The sequence below is a fragment of the Lissotriton vulgaris genome, chromosome 5, assembly GCF_964263255.1.
Source record: "Lissotriton vulgaris chromosome 5, aLisVul1.2, whole genome shotgun sequence".
NCBI classification, from domain to species: Eukaryota; Metazoa; Chordata; class Amphibia; order Caudata; family Salamandridae; genus Lissotriton; species Lissotriton vulgaris.
In genome coordinates, this window is record NC_141693.1 from 681,291,023 (window position 1) to 681,311,955 (window position 20,933).

Here is a 20,933-nt window from a genome sequence, read left to right on the forward strand (position 1 = left end):
GCCTTTCAAATGTTAGAATGGCCGCAGTCGCGCTTGAATACAAATTCAGTAGATGAGCTTCTGATGTTAGGTTCACAGTTTCCACTTCGATGTTGTGAAGCCCCCGAGCTATCGATCCCCGGCATTATACAATCATACACCACTTTCTGTCGAAAACGTCCCTGCCCCTTCCTATCTCGTAGTCTTTAGATCTACTGAGACAATGGCAGACTACGTAAATACTGCCATAATTACACGGCTGACAGACTCTCAAAGTAACTATTTTTTGTTTTCAGAAATCAGAATTGTCAAAATCAGAACCACGCGCAAAATAATACTTCCTGATTTCTAAACATGTACGGCCTTGTAGGCCCCTCCCACGTTCCCATCATCCCTTTCGTTTCCGCATCGCATGACTTCGATTGCTTAGGCTCCGCCCGTGGGTGGATCGCTAGCAGCACACTATCCTTTCTATTAGTAAACTCAATGCAAATACAGAGAGACAAACTGGGACTGCTTGGACACAGTCTGAGAACACGCAGCCTCATGTTCCCGGCCGGGGAGAGAAATAACTGCAAACTACGGCAACCAGTAAGTGGTCGAAACAAAACATGCCCCCTGCATCCAGGGCTGCACTGAAGTGTGCGCTTACTCATTTGCATCTTCATATAAACACGATTGCTCGTAGATACTTGTATGACAATCTCAGTTGGTAATGTCTGCATTTTTTCATGAGTTCCTCCCAAACACTATCCTCCTTTTTAATTGGATTTGTTTATTGACATCAGATGCCCGATCCTAGTTTTAAAACTTGAATCCAATTTTAAAAAGTATTAGTCAGACTTTTGTAATGTAATTTGTGGTCATGTAAAGGGCTCGAATACCTTTAGATCGGTTTCTCGATATATAAAACTGCAAAAAAAAAAACAAGTATGTTTTATCATAATGGCCAAGTTCATTTCAATCAATGTTATAAGCATTGTATTCGTTCATGACATTGTGACTTTTAGAAACACCTTGAATCAGTTCAGGGTATAGATTTAGACAGTGCACGTTTTATGAGATGCTCGCTCACTGCTCCACATTAGACAGCTGTTCTATTTTATAGCACTCACTACGCCTGACGAGGCGTTGAAGCATTTTATAGTAATCGGTAAAAAGTCTTAAATAATGCACGTTTAATGTTTGGGCTTTTTTTGCCATTTATTGCATTTCATGGTATTGCCGCATTTATATAGTGCTTACACTCCCTTTGCGGGACGCTAACGCGCTTTCCTATAGGAGGAGCATACTTCACCACTTGGGGTGTGGTTGGAAGAATGGTGTATTTGTTATGATCTTATGCGGGAAGTGTTTACATGTCGTGAGTGATAACCACCGAGATGCATCTTTCGTGTTGGACCAGCACATAGCAGTGTGTTGGATGATGAAATGTGAGAGACAGTTAAACGTTTTATGGTTCTCAGTACGCTATTAGCTTTGAACATTTCTGCAGGTCATTTACGAGATTTGATAGGACCTCGTCTGCTTAGTTGGTTACTGCATTCGGTGGTTCAATCTGACATCTTGTGTATAGTTGTTGCACTGAGCTGGCATTATTGGAGGGAGAGATAAATGGAGAGATCTGTTGGGATGGGCATTTTTATTATCTTCCCGTATCTGTGTGTCTATGTGAGATGTAAAGAAGTGTTCAGATTGTATAGATATTTGGGACCGTCAGAGGACTAAAGTCCTCCAAAATTGTCCAGTAATGTGTTACAGATCTCTTCAGTTATTTCAAACCTGTTTATTTGGTGATGTTTGTTTTTTGGCTGTACAGTGCTGGTGATGGATGTAAAGTCGTGCGCTCAAGGCCTACATACTAAAGTAATGAATGATACAAACATATTATTCTGGTGGGTGCAACTGGGCCAGGGCACATGTGCCCGCCCCTATTATTGGCAGGGTCACCTGAGTAGTGACGCCTGTGTTAGATCGGTGTGGTGTGGGGTGAGGTGAGACACTGCCCCTATGGAGGGGCTGCTGCATGATGTGTCCTGCAGGACACTACATCACTGCCAAAAGAAACAACAACAAGTCCAACTCTCGGAAACAAAACAACAATAAACTGGATACCAAATGGTCCATCAGTCTCTAGAGTCAATCAGCAGGACAGCAGTGGACATATGGACTGATGACACAATCTGCAACAGCACATCTTTGCTCGCATACATAATTTAACCTGAGTGGTTCAGGACATGAACACTGGCTCAAAGACATCCGGGACCTTCTGGCGGTATGCTGGTTGAGGTCAGGTCCCTTGTACGGAGTTGGCCCACTCTGCTGATGCTCCAGATGCTTCGTTGTTAGTGTCAGCAGTTCAAAAACCTGGTCTGTCAGGAGCGTTGTCTCCGTCCTCTGCGAAGCATCCATCAAGAAGCATACTTTGGTGATATTGCTTGGCTTGTTGAATGCAACTGCAATCTTTTGAGGTCTCTGCTGCAAGGTCTTATCACCACCTGGTATGTGGTGGGACAGTGTCATGTCAATCTCTCACGCTTGTGGAGGCCCCTTGCGTGGGTTGCCAAAGGACTTTGTGTGGTCTGCGCTGGCGCCGTAAATGTGATGCGCATGAGCCGCTACAAGACCGCAGAGTAGCCACTGCCTAGTTGCTCGTGCAGCAGAGGTGATAGATAGGCCTTGGTCAAGACTCTCTCTCGCCACTGGGATCATTGTACAGGCAGAGTGAGCAGGTGGTCACTGCTTTACTGACTCTTCTACGTGCCACTAGTGCTTCTTGTCTGTAGTTCTGATAGCAGGGGTTGAACTCCACTCGGTATGCTCAATACTTATGCAGTGATAGTGATGACGCACAAGATAGGAACTGACGTGATGGGGTTTCCAGTTGTATAGTATGACTGTATGACAAGTGGTGACGACTTGCCTTGATGGTCGTGGGCATTCCTTCTTGGAATGCCAACAAATTGGATTGATGGTGAGCAGGTGCTTACATTCTTTCTTTATGGAGGCACCTGTATCCTAAAGCCTGGATACTCTCAGTTGCTGAGCTGCTGGTTACAATGGCTGGACAGTTATTCTGGGAAGCGTGGGACAGAGACCCAGTTTGTGCATGCTTGCTGCTTACTGCCTGATCTCCCGCTGGGCTTGGGACAAATATTCAGTTTTTGCATGCTATTAGCTTACTCCCAGTTCCCCCCTGGGCTTGGGACTCACTCCTGGTTTTCTGACTGGTTTTCGGGCAGAGACTCTGCGCATGCTTGTGGCTTACTACCGGTTCTTTTGCTGTGCTGTTGCTTGGCCATCCCTGTTTCACCTTAGTGGCTTCTTCGTGTTGATAGATGCCTTCCCTCCGTGGCTCGAGTCCTCTCAAGCACCTTCCAGGCTTGGCCATTCTTGAAATTTACTTCTTCTAGGCTTGGTCAATCTCTGTGTTTCCCAGTGTGAACTGGTAGGTCACACTTCCTTCTCCTCTTTCTCCTTAGTGCTTCAGTATGCACCTTCTTTCTTGAAGTTGAGACTTCTCGTTGCCATTCTCCTCTCCTGGGTTTAGCAGCATGTACCCTCTTCAGATATCTGCCAACAAGGCCTCCCCATGATTGACTACCCCTATAGTTCAGCCACTGGCCTCTGGTGTTGGACTCCAGCTTGATGATGACCAGGGCAGCTAATGATCCGATTCTCCTTGTCTCCTCTGTCTGGCTCTGGTGTGATGACCACATGTTACATGTTCCCTCTTCCGGGACCTTCTTGGACCACCCACTGAGTTGCTATATAGACAATACAAACGCAAGGAGATGATGGACGGAGCGCTGAAACTTTTCAGACACTCACCCCCAGTCACAGATCTGGGTTGAATCCATGGCTGAAACTTTTCAACTTAGGGCGAACAAAGCAAACACAAGGAGAATACATTACATTGTTCTGCATTCTGTCCATCAATTGTTGTTTTTGCTTTTGTCACCCCGAGTGGAACGGGTATGCCCAGACGTGGGTCCTGTGCTCTCCACGCCACTAGAGTCAAGCTATCCTGCCTGATGAGGGCTGAATGCCCGAAATCGGTCCTAGGATGCTTGTTTCCAGTCCAGCGAGGACCTGGCCTGGTAGTTCTGGCTGGACTGTCCCATTGGGCGCAGGGTCAAGACTGATTTGCATATGGCTGGGTCCAAACTGAAATCGCATGGTGAGCAACAAAACGATGGATTTAGGCCCAGATCTCTGTACTGGGGTGAATGTATGACATTGTTCTTCATTCTGTCCATCAATTGTTGTTTTTGCTATATAGACAATAGCCATAGCATTGAGCTTATTATAAAAATGTGTTAGAACAGAACCACTGGTCTTTGCAGTAAACCAATCAAAACCCAATATCTACACACACACTTCCATGCAAATCAAAGGATAAAGGGAAAAAATCAAATTTGATTGTTACTATTTCTAAGGATCGTGATTAAAAAAAACACATTCAAATAAATAATGCGAATCCATGCTAACCGGATAGATTCATGCTCCCCTTAAAAAAACACCTGTCAAACGATTTATCTGTAGAAACCACCACAGATGTGAACTAACAACACCATATGCCTCGTTGTTAGAAATGGGGGTCTCTAGTTGGCAAGGGCTTGCACCTTTGTTCAAATACGGACCCTTCTTCCTTGTCAGGATAGCGGAGTTACACTCCTACAGGGCTCGACAAATTCACTCGACCGCTCGCATTTGCGAGTGAGATTGATAAAGGACGAGCTATTTTTAGGTCCTACTCGCCCTTTCTGGCGAGTAGGAATACAAACTTGACACTTGACCTCTGCCTCTGAAAGCAGAGGAAATGTGACAAGATAGGAAGATTTAAAGGCATTTTTATTGCACACAAAGTAAATGAGCAATAAAAATGCTTTTAAATCTTGTTAACTTGTCACATTTGCTCAGTTTTCAGAGTTTGAGGTCAAGTTCATTTAAGTTAGGTCGAGGAGATTTTGTAGTTTACTAGACCTGCAGGTCTAGAGCATTTTTTATGATTTATCGAGCCCTGTCCTAAAATAACCCCTGCTCACCCCGTGGTAGCTTGGCACAAGTAGTCAGGCTTATCTTAGAGGCAGTGTGTAAAGCATTTGTACACAACCAACAATAATACAGTGAAAGCACTACAAAAGGACACCACACCAGTTTAGAAAAATATCCAACATTTTTATACTTAAGACAAGACCATCAATGATAAAAATTCACAATACAGTACTTCAAAATCTTCTTTTATCAAAATATGCTTTAAAAATAGTTCCTTAATTTCGATAGCTCTGTCCGGGTCTATCATGTCGCCGTGAACAAACAAATCTAAACAGTTTTGGCTGACCGCGGTGTCACGGGCCAGCTACGGTGTCGGGAAGACCCGCAAACAGTACCTTTCAGAAATGCAGGGCGTCAGCGACCTCTGGTTGAGCTTCCGAAACCACGGCGTCAACAGTCGTGGGTCCCGGAGGTCGGTGCAGAAGTCGTTGGGGCCCTCGAAGTCACACGCGTTACAGGTCGATATCCTCTCTGTTGGAGTCAGGAGCGCTGATGTCAGCAGGGGTTGTGTGCTGTGGTGCGATGCAGCGTACGGTGCCCTTAGGTCATGGTGCGAGCAGTCGCTCTGTGTCAGCGTCGGATGGCGCCGTCGGTGAGACCAGGGTCGCGGTGCGAGATGAAGGCGGTGCTCATCATGGTGCCGGCAGGTCACGGTACAAACAGCTTCGTCGTCGTTTCTGAAGCGCTGTCGTCGGCTGACGAACTGTAGTCGATGACGTCAGTAGCCCTGGCTGTGGTGCAGGAGGAGGGCGGTGCGTCGTGTACCTTTACAAGCGGTGCCCTCTGACCACGTGCAAGCAGCAGCGTCGATTTTGGCGTGGAGCGTCGTCGTCGAGGATACCAAGGCGTCTTCGTGAAGTGAGGCGGTGCAGAGTGCGATGCTCACAGGTCCTAGTATGAGCAGCGGCTCAGTGGTGGCGTCAGCAGGCGTCGTCGATAGGACCAGGGTTGCGGTGCGGTGTTGTGGCGGTGCCCTCTGCGATGCCAAGTCGTCGTCGTGAAGTGAGGCAGTGCAGAGTGTGGTGCCTACAGGTCGCGGTGCGAGCAGCGGCTCGGTGGAGGCTTCACCAGGCGTTGTCTGTGAGATCAAGGTCACGTTGCGGCAGTGCCCTCTGCGGTGCCGACCGGACACGGAGTCAGCAGCAGCATTGTAGACGTCATCGAGTTGCATTTCCTCTGTTGCAGCTCAAACACACACAGTCCCCAGTGCTGCAGACAGAAGAGCTTGAAGTCTTTGTTGTTCCTGTGACTTCTTGAACAGGGGGCAAGATCTACCTCAAGCCCTTGGAAAAACTCACAAAGCAGATTGCAGAAAGTTCAGTCCAGTCCTTTCGCTGACCAAGACAGAAGCAGCCACTGCTGGCCAACACAGCAAAGCACACAGCAAAGTGGTAGGTCCTCCTCACAGTTTCTCCAGCTCTTCTTCTTGGCAGTCTTCTTGATCCAAAAGAGTTCTGAAGTTCAGGGGTCTGGGCCCCAATATTCATATCCCCAAATCCTTTGATCTCTTAGGCAGAGTGTTTGTGCCCAGCCAGAACCAGTTCTGCCTTTTCTGGTGTGATTACCTGGCAGGAGGTGGAGACAGCATTGTCAGAGGTAGACCAGGCCCTTTGAGGTGCCAGGAAATCTCCTCCGCCTTCCCCCATTGCAGCCCAGGTCTTTTCAGCCCGTTCCTGACCCTACCTAGACTATCTGGAGCCCTCCTACTCCCTAGCCTTCTGTCATCTAGAACCCAGACAGGCAATCCACATTCCAGCAGAGGCACACGGAGTGACTGAGCAAGAAAATACCTACTTTCTAAAAGTTGTATTTTCAAACACATAATGTAAAAATCACCTGAGTTCAGTCATACTAAACTTTATTTTTCCACCTAGTTCCCAGGACCAGTTATGTTTATAAGATGTTATAAACAAACTTTCCATTCTGTCCTATCGGTAAAAGGTAGCCTCGCAATAGTGAAAAACGAAATAGGCTGCAATTAACTATCAGGACATGCAACCCACACCAGTGCATGTCCTACCTTTCACACACCTGGGCCTACCTTAAGGGTGACTAACATGTATAAAAGGGAAGGTTTAGGGCCTGGCAAGTGGATGCACTTGCCAAGTCGACATGGCAGTTACAAACTGCGTGCAGACTCTGCAATGGCAGGTCTGAGTTGCCTTTTTAGGGCTACTCACATGGGTGGCACAATGAGTGGTAGCCCCCTGGTAGCATTGGGTTTACAGGCCCTGGCACACACAGTGCACTTTACTAGAGACTAACAAGGAAATCAAATATCCAATCATGGAAACACCAACCCAGAACAAAATTTACCACAGGAGCACTTGCACTTTACCACTGATCAGCAGGGAGAAAAGTGCACAGAAACAACACACCAGCAAAAACAGCGTAAAAATCCGGGAGGGCAGAAAGCAAAAACTCAGGGGAAACATGTCAAAAGATGCCAAGTCTAACACTTGTGCTTTACAACTCCAAATATAAATTATACCTCCCTGACTTCTCGAGGTTTACGCACTATGTGTACTAGACGAGACTGGACAAACAAAAACACGAAGAATATTGTGTAAAACCAATGCTTAAAATGTCTTCATTTTCAAGACTGGTAAACAATGCTTCCTGAACTTGACCTATCTGACTGTAATTTGACTAGAATCCAAACATATCCTAATCCTGCTTGTATTGTCTTTATCACCACAATAAGTATTCCTCCTCGCTCGAGAAACAGTCTTCACTCTACCGACTTCATTGATCGACCCAGGTCTAAAAAAGAAGCCCACCATGAGTTCTGCTTCAATCTCAACACTAAAACTGTTAATTATCATTATAACTAAGGTTCACCAGTTCAATTCATACCTCTTCTATTGCTGAATTCTTCCGTAAACCACTAATTTTCCGTGGCGCGGAAACCAACTGCGTTGTGCCGTGGCTTCATTTGAATCATTCACCTATTAACAGAAAGAGGAGTAGAGCCAACTGCATGCTTAGTCTTTCACGATTCTTGGATCTGCCATAACAGAACTAGTAATGTTCAATCAACTATTGTACAAGAGGCAGACTTAAGCCCATTAACTATGAGATATAACAAATGAATTGTTTAGCAAATCTATTGAAAGTAAAGGATCTATGTCATCTGATTTTTTTTTTGTGACACTGTATATAAACTGGTGATCTTCAATGTGTTGAACCAACGAACCTGTTCATACCTAGTGCTCATGGAAAATTACATAAATAGCTATAAACAGCAGAAACTCTACGATGTGACAAATTCCACTAACATGCTACATACTATTGTGCTCAGTGCATAATTAACCTCATAGTGCGGGATATAAATACACTTTCGAAGCCTGAACTTATGTCTTCTGATGCATAATACTCGATGTTGCCTAAAATAAATCGTTGGAACTCCTTAATAAACACTACCTTTTCTGTTGCATAATTCAAAAGTGAGTCACCAGGGAAGTGACAACATTAGTGAAAAAATAGTGAAAAAATACCTAACACCGTAATAAAGTAATTACAAATCCTAAAGAAATCAAATGTGATAAGTAAAAATAAAATTCTAAAAGTATAGATGCAAACCGTGCTAAAGTAAAAATTAAGGAAGTGGACCTGTGGAAAAGAAGAACTGAGTGGCATTCTGCGCAACCTGAATCAGTACCTTTATAAAAAACAAGTCAAGTCGATCTGATCATTAAGACTTTTGGGCACCATAACACCTAAGAATTGTTGCAACCTGTATGTGATTTGACTGCTTCTATAATTTGAAACCGCAACTATGAGATCATGTGTTTGGAATCTAACCAATGTACCACCACGTTTGATTTCGTATTCTGGTTGCATATCATGTTTTTATGCACATTTATACTTTGTGTTCAGTTTTGCCAATATATAGTAAACCACACGGGCATACTGATTATTACATTCTGTGTGTTGCAAGTGGACGTGTGACTTAGTTTAACAACTTCATCTGATCTGGGATGTGTACCACTATCCACATTTATCATGTTATTTCTGTGTTATCATTTATAACATTGTTCCATACCAACCATGTTTTCTTTAGGTGTTGCTTTGGAAGTTTTTAACCTCTCTTTCAAATTCCATGTTCTGGTATATGCAAATATGGGTTTTCTTTAAAGAGTCCCTTAAAATCTGACTCGTTTTGTATAAGTTCCCCGATCTGGTTGATGCTTCTCTTAATGCTCTTGGATTGTGTAGAATATTTTGAAAAAAATATTAATCTCTTGGAATCTTTTTTCAGTTGTTTCTTCAATAATGACTACCTGTCTAGTGCCATAACCTTTTGTCTACTGCGATCCAGTAGTTTAGCTGGATATTTTCTTTGTAGAAATTTCTCTTTATGTTCTCTGATGGTCTTTTGAGCTGTTTCTGGTCCAGAAGAGTTTCTTGCGATCCTTAGAAACCTTGAATATCGTAAATTATTGAGCACATTTTCTGGATGAAAACTTTGATACTGTAGTATGTTATTCCTGTCCGATGATTTCTTGTGCACGATTGTTCTCAATCCCATTTCCTTTTTCTCAATCTCACATCCAAAAATGGGATTTCTGTCATGCAGATCTTGCTTGTAAACTGTATTCTGCTGTCGATCTTTCAGTTGTTGGATCTGTAAACCCGGGGTCTCCAAATCACCCTTCCAAATTAAAAAGATGTCATTGATAAACCGGTTGTACATCACCAAATTGTTATGCCATGAGGGTTCATCCAGTATAATCTCTGCCTCAAATTTAGTCATAAAAATAATAGCATAGGCCCGTACTCCGGCGAATTCTATCTAAGTTCCTGTAAATTGTAGATAAAATGTATCATCCTATTGAAAATAACTATGGTAGAGGCAAAAGTGCAACAATTCCAATAAAATAACGTTGTGAGCCTTGATATTGTGTTGTTGTAACAGCACCCACTCTTTTGCCTCTATTGTGACATCACGTCGATTCGGCATAATATCCAATCTGTCAGATTCTCAGCTCCTAATTCACTCAGTCTGTTTAAAAAATGGATTGTATCCTTGATGTAGGTGGTAAATGTTTGTACAACTGGTTGTAAAAACGTATCCAAGTACTTGCCTATTGGTTCAAATACCAAATTATATCCTGACACTATGGGTCTAAATGGTGGATTAAGCAAAATCATGTGAATTTCGGGGAGCATGTATAGTTGTCGTCTTCTAAGATAAGATGTAGTTAAGAAAGACCTTGAGGAAGACGAAATCCATCCAAAATCCTCAGCTTTCTTTAATAACACTTTCAGGACGTCTGTTAAATTGGCGATTGGATCCTTGTCCAATTGCACGTATGTCAACGTATCACTGACTTGTTGCTCCACCTTTGATATATAAAAAGACCGGCCCATTAATACAAGTCCTCCACCTTTATCCGTTGGTTGGAACACTAGATCTGTTTTTGTCACCAATGTTTGTAGTATGTTTTTTTTTCCTTTATTGGTCAAATTCTGTTTGCGTTTGGGTCTGAATTCGAGTTTGCAAATCATTTTTCACCGATAATTTGAAGATATCCAGTAATTTGTGATGTTGGTGCTAGAAGCATACTTCTAGGTTTAAACTCCATAAACTCGCTCTGATTTAAAATACCCTGAGGTGGTAATACGTTCGAGAAAAAGTGTCTCAACCTTAATGTTCTCATAAACCTAAAAAGAGATACCTCACTTTCAAACATATTGGTATTATTTTTGCTACGAACAATGTTCCTTTTTCTATTACATTCAATTGTTCTTCTGTTATTGTCCCAGATGAAATGTTGATTACTAAACTTTGACTTGAGTCCTTAAATTCCTTTTTTGCTTTTCTTTTTCCTCTACGTGTTTTTTTTTTTGTTAGTTATTTTCGATAGTGCTAATGTGTTCAGTGGTTGTCCGGAGTCGTGTCCTGAAGACAAAAAAGACTGACTAAGGAAGATGCTGTCTCTGTATTTTGTACCACTGATGTGGGAGTTGCCTTCTGCTGCTGAATGCTTGTTAATGGACCTCTCAATGGATCAATATCTTTTTCCGATACAAAACTTTCCTTTTGAGGATGCATTAGTTGTTCTTTTAAAATTCCTTCTTTGAGCATAAACTTCAGCCGATGTGTATGTTTTATTAAGTTTATAGTCTTTCGAATCTCTTTTGAACTTCCGCAGTTTACTCTCCTGTATTTCTCTAGCATAATTTTCCAATTTCCTGTTGATCTCCTCTAATGTGTTTATCCACAATTTATCCTCCATTCTTCTTTCCAAGTCTGTTTTCATCATGTGAATTTCTTCAAGTTCTTTGATGGTGTGGGATCGTTCTTCTACTAACAGCAAAATCAAATCAAATGAACATTTATTTAAAATGGAGTACGACTTCTCCATAAATTCTGTCGTATTGGAACCTGTACAACATGGGTTTAATTGACAGCCGTAGCCCTCGTGGGATCCTTTTTACTTTGTGATACTGGATTAATGTGGATGCAGGGAGGAGTTGGTTTGGTTCCCTTCTCAATAAATATTCAAGTTATTTTAATTGTTGCATGGTTGAACCACCCTGCGTGTTGAATGATGCAGTCTCTTGTATCCATCCATAAATCTCTGAAGCCTGTTCTGAAGTATATGCTTTAATGTTTGCTCAGTTTTCTGTTAAACTCGAAATCGATTCAAATGACATGTTTTAAATCTAGGTATGTGCTATGATAAGTGCGACAACTACTTGACCAAAACTCGTATTATCGTAACAGAGCCATGGTATAGCGGGTGTGTATGTTTCAGACCTACACTTGTACTTTGTTTATATTGCTAAATCCTATGATTCTTTGGACCCCATGAGCACTGCAAAAGATAAATTATTTTGCAGTGCTTATGGGGTCCAAAGAATCATAGGCTTTGGCAATATAAACGCCCTGCCTGGGTGCATGCCAGCCAGCACTGCTTGAAGGTATTGGTAAGTCACCCTTCTAGCAGGCCCTAGAGCCCTAAGGCAGGGTGCACTATACCACAGGTGAGGGCATATCTGCATGAGTAGGTATGCCCCTACAGTTCTGAAGTCAGTTCTTAAATATTGTAAGTGCCAGGGAACCCATGAGGAGTACATGGGCTGGAAACTTGACAGATCAAGTTCCACAGCACCATGATGGCTTCACTAAAACCAGGAGGTTTTTGGTACCAGACAACTCATTGTAATAAATCCACACTGATGGCAGTGTGAGATTTATGATACCATGTACTCATATGGCACCTCAGAGGCGCCCCCCTGAAAACCTATCGACCCTGGTGTGGTCACTCACTGGCTTCAGGCAGCCTGCCACACACAGACATGTTTTGAACCATTGGGTGGAGACCCTCTACTCACTGGGACCAGAAACAATTCACATCCTCGACAGAGGTGTCACACCTCCTCCCCCAGGATAGGCCAGTGTTCAAAGGGGAATCTTCAAAGGCCAGCTGCCTTTGTAACGCACCCCCCTCCAGCCCCTGCTGCTAGCAGCAAATGGCAGCCCCGGTTTACTCCCCTACTTTGGGCAGAAACGTAGACAAAAAGGAGGTGTGCCCACCTCTGCCAACTCCACCCCTATGATGAGGGGGAGAGAATGCACACCTTTTAATCCCTTAATGGGTACGAAGAAAGCTAAGCTCAAGATCTATAATATTTGATTACTACAAAACATCAGGCCTAAATCTAAACAAAGAAAGTGTATGTGAAATAGATGTAGAAAGGTGGAATCTGACTATATGGTTACCCCAACTTTTTTCCTGGAGTTTTTCTGGTTTTCGACTTAGTTGGCCTGGGACCCTGCTAATCAGGGCCCCAGACTACCCATTTTCTCTATAAAATGGACTCCATGTACTTTAGGTGCATACCAGATTGGCTACTGGGTCATTCTTGTGAGCTCCTGTATAGTGTACCATAGGTACCCAGGGAATAGGTGCATCCAAGGCCTACCAGGGGCTGCAGCATGTATTATGCCACTCCTGTCTGGCCCTCCAAACTGACACCACAGGTCTGTTCACACAGCCTGGGTAAGGTGGTGTAATCACCCCTTACTTGGATATAGTATACCTATATCTACCTTATATATAGACACATATGCACCTGTAAGTCACTCCTATGGTAGGCTTCGACAACCCTGGAGGCAGCGTGCTTGGCTTTATGTGAGAGGGTGCCCTAGCATGAGCTGAGCCCCTCTGCAACTTTCGGAACCATCTCCTTATAGCTGTTCTATGATATAGCCATACCATATACTCTTAAGTGCATTATAATCCTCGCGGTTAATGCTAACTTTGGTTTGGCTTTATCAAAACATATTGTGTAAGGTGTCAAACACTTTGGAATACTCCCCCCCCGCCAATTCTGGCAGCGGGGGTAGCATTTCACGCTTCTAGAGGGAAAAGACATATAAGTTACTGCTTTACCCGGTTAAAGTTAAACACATCCTCAGCATCACAAAATGGATGCTGCTGCCACAAACACAAGTCTGACCTCCTGTTGCTGGGGGAAACTCCAGCAAGGGCTGCCTGGACAATAGGTTTCTTGTCATGGGAGGTGCCAGCACCTCCCCAGACAGGGGGTTTGTGTATTTGGGCAGGGAGGGCTGCATTCAGTGAATTCATCTAGACACTGCCTGGGGCACACAAGGTGCTCCATGCATAGCCCGGTTCAAACCAGTTGCAGGGGCACTCCAGCCCCAGCTCTGGCGCGAAACTGGACAAAGGGAAAGGGATGTAACCACCCCCTTCTCAGGTCCACCCATAGGAGGGACCTGGGCAGGCAATCCAGCCCCCATCCTTAGTATAACTATAGGATCTGTGTCCCCAGGTCTTCAGATTATCCTGGAAAAAAACTTTGATAGAAAACTCTTGGATCTTCGACATTCTATTCTGACTAGAAGACGGAAGAAATCTCCCTTGTGGTCAAGGAGTGACCACCCGGTCCAAACAGGCACCATCAGCAACTTTGCCGGTCTGCAGTTTCAAGGCTCCCGCCGGAACCCGAAGACTCTGCGACTCAAGAACTGGACTTCCAGACTTCTCTGACCCCGACCCACATCCACAGCAAAGCTGAGACCCGTGGCGAGACGAGAGACGTGGGACCGGACATCTTGGACATCCTGCATTTTGCTACTTGCACTCCTTTTCTGAAGCCTCAGTAAGTCGTCCACTGGGGTACGAGAAGCCCCAGCCTGAGCATCATTTGAACCAAAGCTCAGGGCCCCACACTCCGCCTTTACATTTGTGCTTGACGCATCTTCCCGGTTCCTTGGCCGTTGGATTGTGAGCCCCCTGAAGATGCCATCTTGAATCTAACTTGCGATCCTGGTTGCTCTAGGCTTCCTCCAGCTTCCCTGAAATGGAGAAGCTCCAAAGACCTTGCTGGTCTGCAACAGTGCCAATCTCAACATCCTGCGTGGGTTGTGGTTGCCAAGGCTTGTTGGGTCCAATCCGGATACCGACACCGCAGTCAACTAGATCCTTCGTGGGACAGCTCGAATCCAGCGCCTGGTCATCGTCGATGCCTCCTGGACCTTGTTGGTGAAGAGACAAACTCACCTTCTTCATCTTCAAGCAGGCAACATCGCCTGGTTCCTTTCTGGTTCCTTCCTGGTCACTGGCTAGTGACCCAGACTCTGTCCCCTCTGCTTTCAGGTTCTTCACATCACCGATCCACCCTTGGATCCACCCGGACACTTTTCCTCTGGTCGCCTGCAGCACTTCTTTGCAGATCGAAAAAACAAATGTGCAGAGGGTCAAAGGGGAAATAATTTAACGACCTGTCGACTCATGCCCCTAGGAACAAGGTAAACAAACACAAGAAGAGAAGACCAGGTCTAGGGTGGTGCGGTGTCTAGAGTGGTGTACAGGGGTCATGCGAGAGAGTGTGTGAAAAAGGATTGAGTGTTGACTTGGCCAGAAGAACCATCAGACCACCCATGGGGCGGTATATCATCATATGGGATTTGTTCGTGGTCGCTCTCTATACCGCCTATATCGTCAATAGACGGTACAGAAAAGTTTATAGCGCCACAATCCAGCCAAGTCGTACTCAAAATGGACTGGACCAAGTGCAGTGCTCTAAAGAAAGTGCTCGCTAAAATTGACTACCTAAACTGAGGAAAATGTGTAGGTGTCAAGATTAAAAAATTGCGCCTAGTAGTAAGTGAGTGAAACTACATAGTTGCGCTGTGTGAAGTGGTCGACTAGTTTCAGCTAAAAAGAGTGTCTGCTCTAGCTTTCATCAGGACCTAAGAGAAAATATGCTACTGCACATCAAAGAGAGGGGTGTACACCAATGGTTGGGCAAGAAATACACCCTTATCATATAGTGTACTTGCGAAACTCATGTATCACCCCAGCGTATGGAACCTCAGTCTCCAAAAACGACAGGAAAAAAGTTCTTCTCCCTGTCAGAAAACAGAAAATACAATGTATTCATATTCACACCAAAAAACCCACACAACCCGACAGACACCATCTAAACAGAGAACACCTTGCAAGAACATTTTGCGTTCTGCACACTAGATAAGCATATTAGCTTCATCACAAAGAGGCATTTCCTCCTCTCTTTGATGTGCAGTAGCATATTTTCTCTTAGGTCCTGATGAAAGCTAGAGCAGACACTCTTTTTAGCTGAAACTAGTCGACCACTTCACACAGCGCAACTATGTAGTTTCACTCACTTACTACTAGGCGCAATTTTTTAATCTTGACACCTACACATTTTCCTCAGTTTAGGTAGTCAATTTTAGCGAGCACTTTCTTTAGAGCACTGCACTTGGTCCAGTCCATTTTGAGTACGACTTGGCTGGATTGTGGCGCTATAAACTTTTCTGTACCGTCTATTGACGATATAGGCGGTATAGAGAGCGACCACGAACAAATCCCATATGATGATATACCGCCCCATGGGTGGTCTGATGGTTCTTCTGGCCAAGTCAACACTCAATCCTTTTTCACACACTCTCTCGCATGACCCCCGTACACCACTCTAGACACCGCACCACCCTAGACCTGGTCTTCTCTTCTTGTGTTTGTTTACCTTCTTTGCAGATCTCCATAGAAAACTATGACGAAACCCGACACGAAAAGACACCTATACACCCGGCTTCCCTGGGCGAGGTAACACGAGTACTCCGGTGCTCCCGTGGGTCTGGACTCTCGAAGTGTCCTAGTTTAAAAGGGTTTCATCCTAATCCATCCGGAAGTGTCCTTAAACAGTAACTTTGTAACTTCTTTGTTTTGAATTATAAGTCAATGGTAACTTGCGAGTGTGTTTAGACGCTGCAAGCGTCTCCCGTGGGACTCCTACTTCCTAACCTTTGGTTGTTCAGTGTAGCCCCAGCGATTCTACAGGCCCTAGGCCTGCTTTCTACCTCTCACGTGGTTCTTATACCACTTTCTTAGTATATGGTTTGTGATGCCCCTAGGGCATAACTGTATAAATGCAACTTATCGTATGCTAAATGAGTAACTTGTGGATTGTGCCTATATTGAAGATCATGGAAGTTAAAAGGTGTTGTCTTGTTTTTTTAGCTGTCCAGAGATTAGACAATATATTAACTGTTGCATCTGTCTCTGCGTTTCTTAAAAATGTTTTTAGATTTCCGAAATCAATTGAATAATTAAATGTGATGAGCTAATCCTACTGTGTTTTAGTGGAACTGTTTTTATATATATATATATATATATTTTAAATGTGATTATAATTGGTAAAACAACTGGCTTCACCTGCTCTCTGAAGTCTTAGCCTATTGACTGCTGGTCCATGCTACCACTAGGATAGCTTTCTATAAGGTTGACTTTACAACCACCATCAATAAGGGTTGATTAGACTGGTGCAAGGTGCCCACTAGAACGAGTGGACATCATATGCCAGGCTAACTTCTCAGAATAGACATCGATTATGACGCGAAACAATTCCTTTTATTACAAAATATATATATATATATTTTTTTTATTTTTCCATTATATTTTTCTCTTATCCCTTTTTAGGTCTCTATCCCGCAAGGATAAATAGGCGAGATTATAGTAAGCGGAAAAGAAAAGTCTACCTAGCTGCGGATCACGTACAGTTCATGTGAACTATGCGCGTGCACATCATCGCCAGCCACATCACACACCACCATTTGTCTGAGCCTCGGCATCAGACTTCAAAGGCTGCCGCTCCCCCGCATCAGACTTGAAAGAAATGCCCCCCCCGCCCCTGCCACAGCAATGCTGAGAGCTTTTTTTTTTTCTACATGGCTCGTTACTTATTTCCTGTCTTTCTATGGCTCACATTTGACTTTCTTCTCTGAATCATGCTGTTTTCGTCGGATCGTGCATTTCTTTCCCCTCTCTTTCGTCTGCTAGTGCTTTTTTTCCTAACTCTTGTCGGCTCGAGCTTTTTTCCCTCCACTCTTTCGTCGGCTCGGGTATCCCCTCCCCCACTCTTTCGTTGGCTCGTGTTTCCCCACTCTTTCTCAGTGCATTTTTTTCCCCACGCATCACACTGCTGCATGCCTCACACTGCTGCATGCCTCACACTGCTGCAAGCCAGACACTGCTGCACGCCACACACTGCTGCACGCCACACACTGCTGCACGCCACACACTGCTGCACGCCACACCCGGCTGCACGCCTCACACGGCTGCACGCCTCACACGGCTGCACGCCTCACACTGCTGCACGCCTCACACTGCTGCACGCCTCACACTGCTGCACGCCTCACACTGCTGCACGCCTCCCACTGCTGCACGCCTCCCACTGCTGCACGCCTCACACTGTTAATGTTAATGGAATGTATACAGCGCGCGAATACCCGCAGGTGTCTTGGCGCTAACGGACTCAAATAGCTGTGCTCAAGAGCTACTGTTAAAATAACCAAGTTTTCAGTTGTTTCCTGAATTCTAAGTGATGAGTAATTTTCCGAAGATATAACGGGGGAGAGTTCCATTCTTTGATGGTATTAAAGGTGAAACTCCTCCCACCCCAATTCATCTTTTTGTAGCTAGTTGGCTGCATAAGGTAGGCGTTAGCAGAACGCAACACTCTATTTGGGGAGTACCATCTAAACAAGTCCTCCAGAAACTTCGGTCCTGTCTGCGTAATGCTTTATATGCAATACAGAGGCTCTTGAATTTTATCCTCTGACAGACAGGCAGCCAATGAAGTTTTCTGATTTCAGTTCTGACTGATTGGAATTTTGGAATATCTAAAATCAGTCTTGCGGCCACATTTTGCACTGCCTGTAACTTCCTCAGTAGGGTTGATTGAACCTTGACATACAAACTGTTGCAATAATCAAGTTTATTCAAAACTAAGGAGGTTACTAGAGATTTTCTACATGATTTTGGTATGTATGGCAGAGCTTTTCTAATAGTTTTTATAATCCAAAATGAGGACAACACTACCGTAGACACTTGTTTTTTAAAGTTGAGCTTTCCATCTATAATAACCCCAAGATTCCTACCTTTATCCACAGGCATGGGAGGGGCCACCAAGCTGGAGACCACGCGGGAAAAAGATTTCCAAATATTATCACTTCTGTTTTGTTGGAATTCAACTTTAAACAATGAGTGCTCATCCAATGACTAAGGGACAGCTGCATGCTACACACTGCTGCACGCCTCACACTGCTGCACTACACACTGCTGCACGCCACACACTACTGCACGCCCCACACTACTGCACGCCCCACACTGCTGCACGCCCCACACTGCTGCACGCCCCACACTGCTGCACGCCCCACACTGCTGCACGCCACACACTGCTGCACGCCTCACACTGCTGCACGCCGCACACTACTGCATGCCGCACACTGCTGCATTACTCACACTGCTGCCCGCTGCACACTGCTGCATTACTCACACTGCTGCATGCTGCGCACTGCTGCACGCCACACACTGCCGCACGCCTCACACTGCCGCACGCCTCACACTGCTGCATGCCTCACGCTGCTGCATGCTGCTGCACGACACAGTGCTGCACGCCACACACTGCTGCACGCCACACACTGCTGCACGCCTCACACTGCTGCACGCCTCACACTGCTGCACGCCTCACGCTGCTGCATGCTGCTGCACGACACACTGCTGCACGTCACACACTGCTGCACGCCACACACTGCTGCACGCCTCACACTGCTGCACGCCTCACACTGCTGCACGCCACACACTGCTGCACGCCACACACTGCTGCACACCACACACTGCTGCACGCCACACACTACTGCACGCCACACACTGCTGTACGCCACACACTGCTGCTCGCTACACACTGCTGCACGCCTCACACTGCTGCACGCCTCACGCGGCTGCACGCCTCACGCGGCTGCACGCCACACACTGCTGCACGCCTCACACTGCTGCACGCCTCACACTGCTGCACGCCTCACACTGCTGCACGCCGCACACTGCTGCACGCCGCATACTGCTGCACGCCTCACACTGCTGCACGCCTCACACTGCTGCACTCCTCACACTTCTGCACGTCTCACACTGCTGCACGTCTCACACTGCTGCACGCCTCACACTGATGCACGCCTCACACTGATGCACGCCGCACACTGCTGCACGCCACACACTGCTGCACGCCTCACACTGCTGCACGCCGCACACTGCTGCACGCCGCACACTGCTGCACGCCGCACACTGCTGCACGCTGCACACTGCTGCACACTGCTGCATTACTCACTGCTGCATGCTGCACACTGCTGCACCCCACACACTGCTACACGCCTCACACTGCTGCACACCTCACACTGCTGCACGCCTTACACTGCTGCACGCCTTACACTGCTGCACGCCTTACACTGCTGCACGCCTCACACTGCTGCCCGCCTCACACTGCTGCACGCCACAAACTGCTGCACGCCACACACTGCTGCACGCCTCACACTGCTGCACGCCTCCCACTGCTGCACGCCTTACACTGCTGCACGCCACACACTGCTGCACACTGCTGCATTACTCACACTGCTGCATGCTGCACGACAAAATGCTGCATGCATCACACTGCTGCATGCCACACACTGCTGCACGCCTCACACTGCTGCACACTGCTGCACTCACACACTGCTGCACCCCACACACTGCTGCACGCCACACACTGCTGCACGCCACACACTGCTGCACGCCACACACTGTTGCACGCCACACACTGCTGCACGCCACACACTGCTGCACACCACACACTGCTGCACGCCTCACACTGCTGCACGCCTCACACTGCTGCACGCCTCACACTGCTGCACACCTCACACTGCTGCACGCCTCACACTGCTGAACGCCACACAACACCACCACATCACTCTAGGACACCACCACATCACTTTAGGACACCACCACATCACTTTAGGACACCACCACATCACTCGGGGACACCACCACATCACTCAGGGACACCACCACATCACTCAGGGACACCACCACATCACTCCGGGGCACCACCAAATCACTCAGGAACACCACCACATCACTCAGGAACACCACCACATCACTCAGGAACACCACCACATCACTCAGGAACACCACCACATCACTCAGGGACACCACCACATCACTCAGGGACACCACCACATCACTCTGGGACACCACCGCATCACTCTGGGACACCACCGGATCACTCTGGGACACCACCGCATCACTCTGGGACACCACCGCATCACTCTGGGACACCACCGCATCACTCTGGGACACCACCGCATCACTCTGGGACACCACCGCATCACTCTGGGACACCACCGCATCACTCTGGGACACCACCCCATCACTCTGGGACACCACCCCATCACTCTGGGACACCACCTCATCACTCTGGGACACCACCTCATCACTCTGGGACACCACCTCATCACTCTGGGACACCACCGCATCACTCTGGGACACCACCGCATCACTCTGGGACACCACCGCATCACTCTGGGACAC

At 46.2% G+C, this 20,933-nt stretch overlaps 1 protein-coding gene across 1 annotated transcript in view; it reads left to right on the forward strand.

Annotated features, from left to right (window-relative positions):
- The first annotated feature begins 407 nt into the window (after positions 1–407).
- Positions 408–20,933, forward strand: part of SLC29A3 (solute carrier family 29 member 3) — a 304,230-nt gene continuing 283,704 nt past the window's right edge. The window contains exon 1 of the mRNA XM_086922116.1: positions 408–570. Coding sequence (XP_086778242.1) covers position 570 — 1 coding nt within the window. The 5' untranslated portion in view covers positions 408–569. The remainder of the gene's footprint in view (positions 571–20,933) is intronic.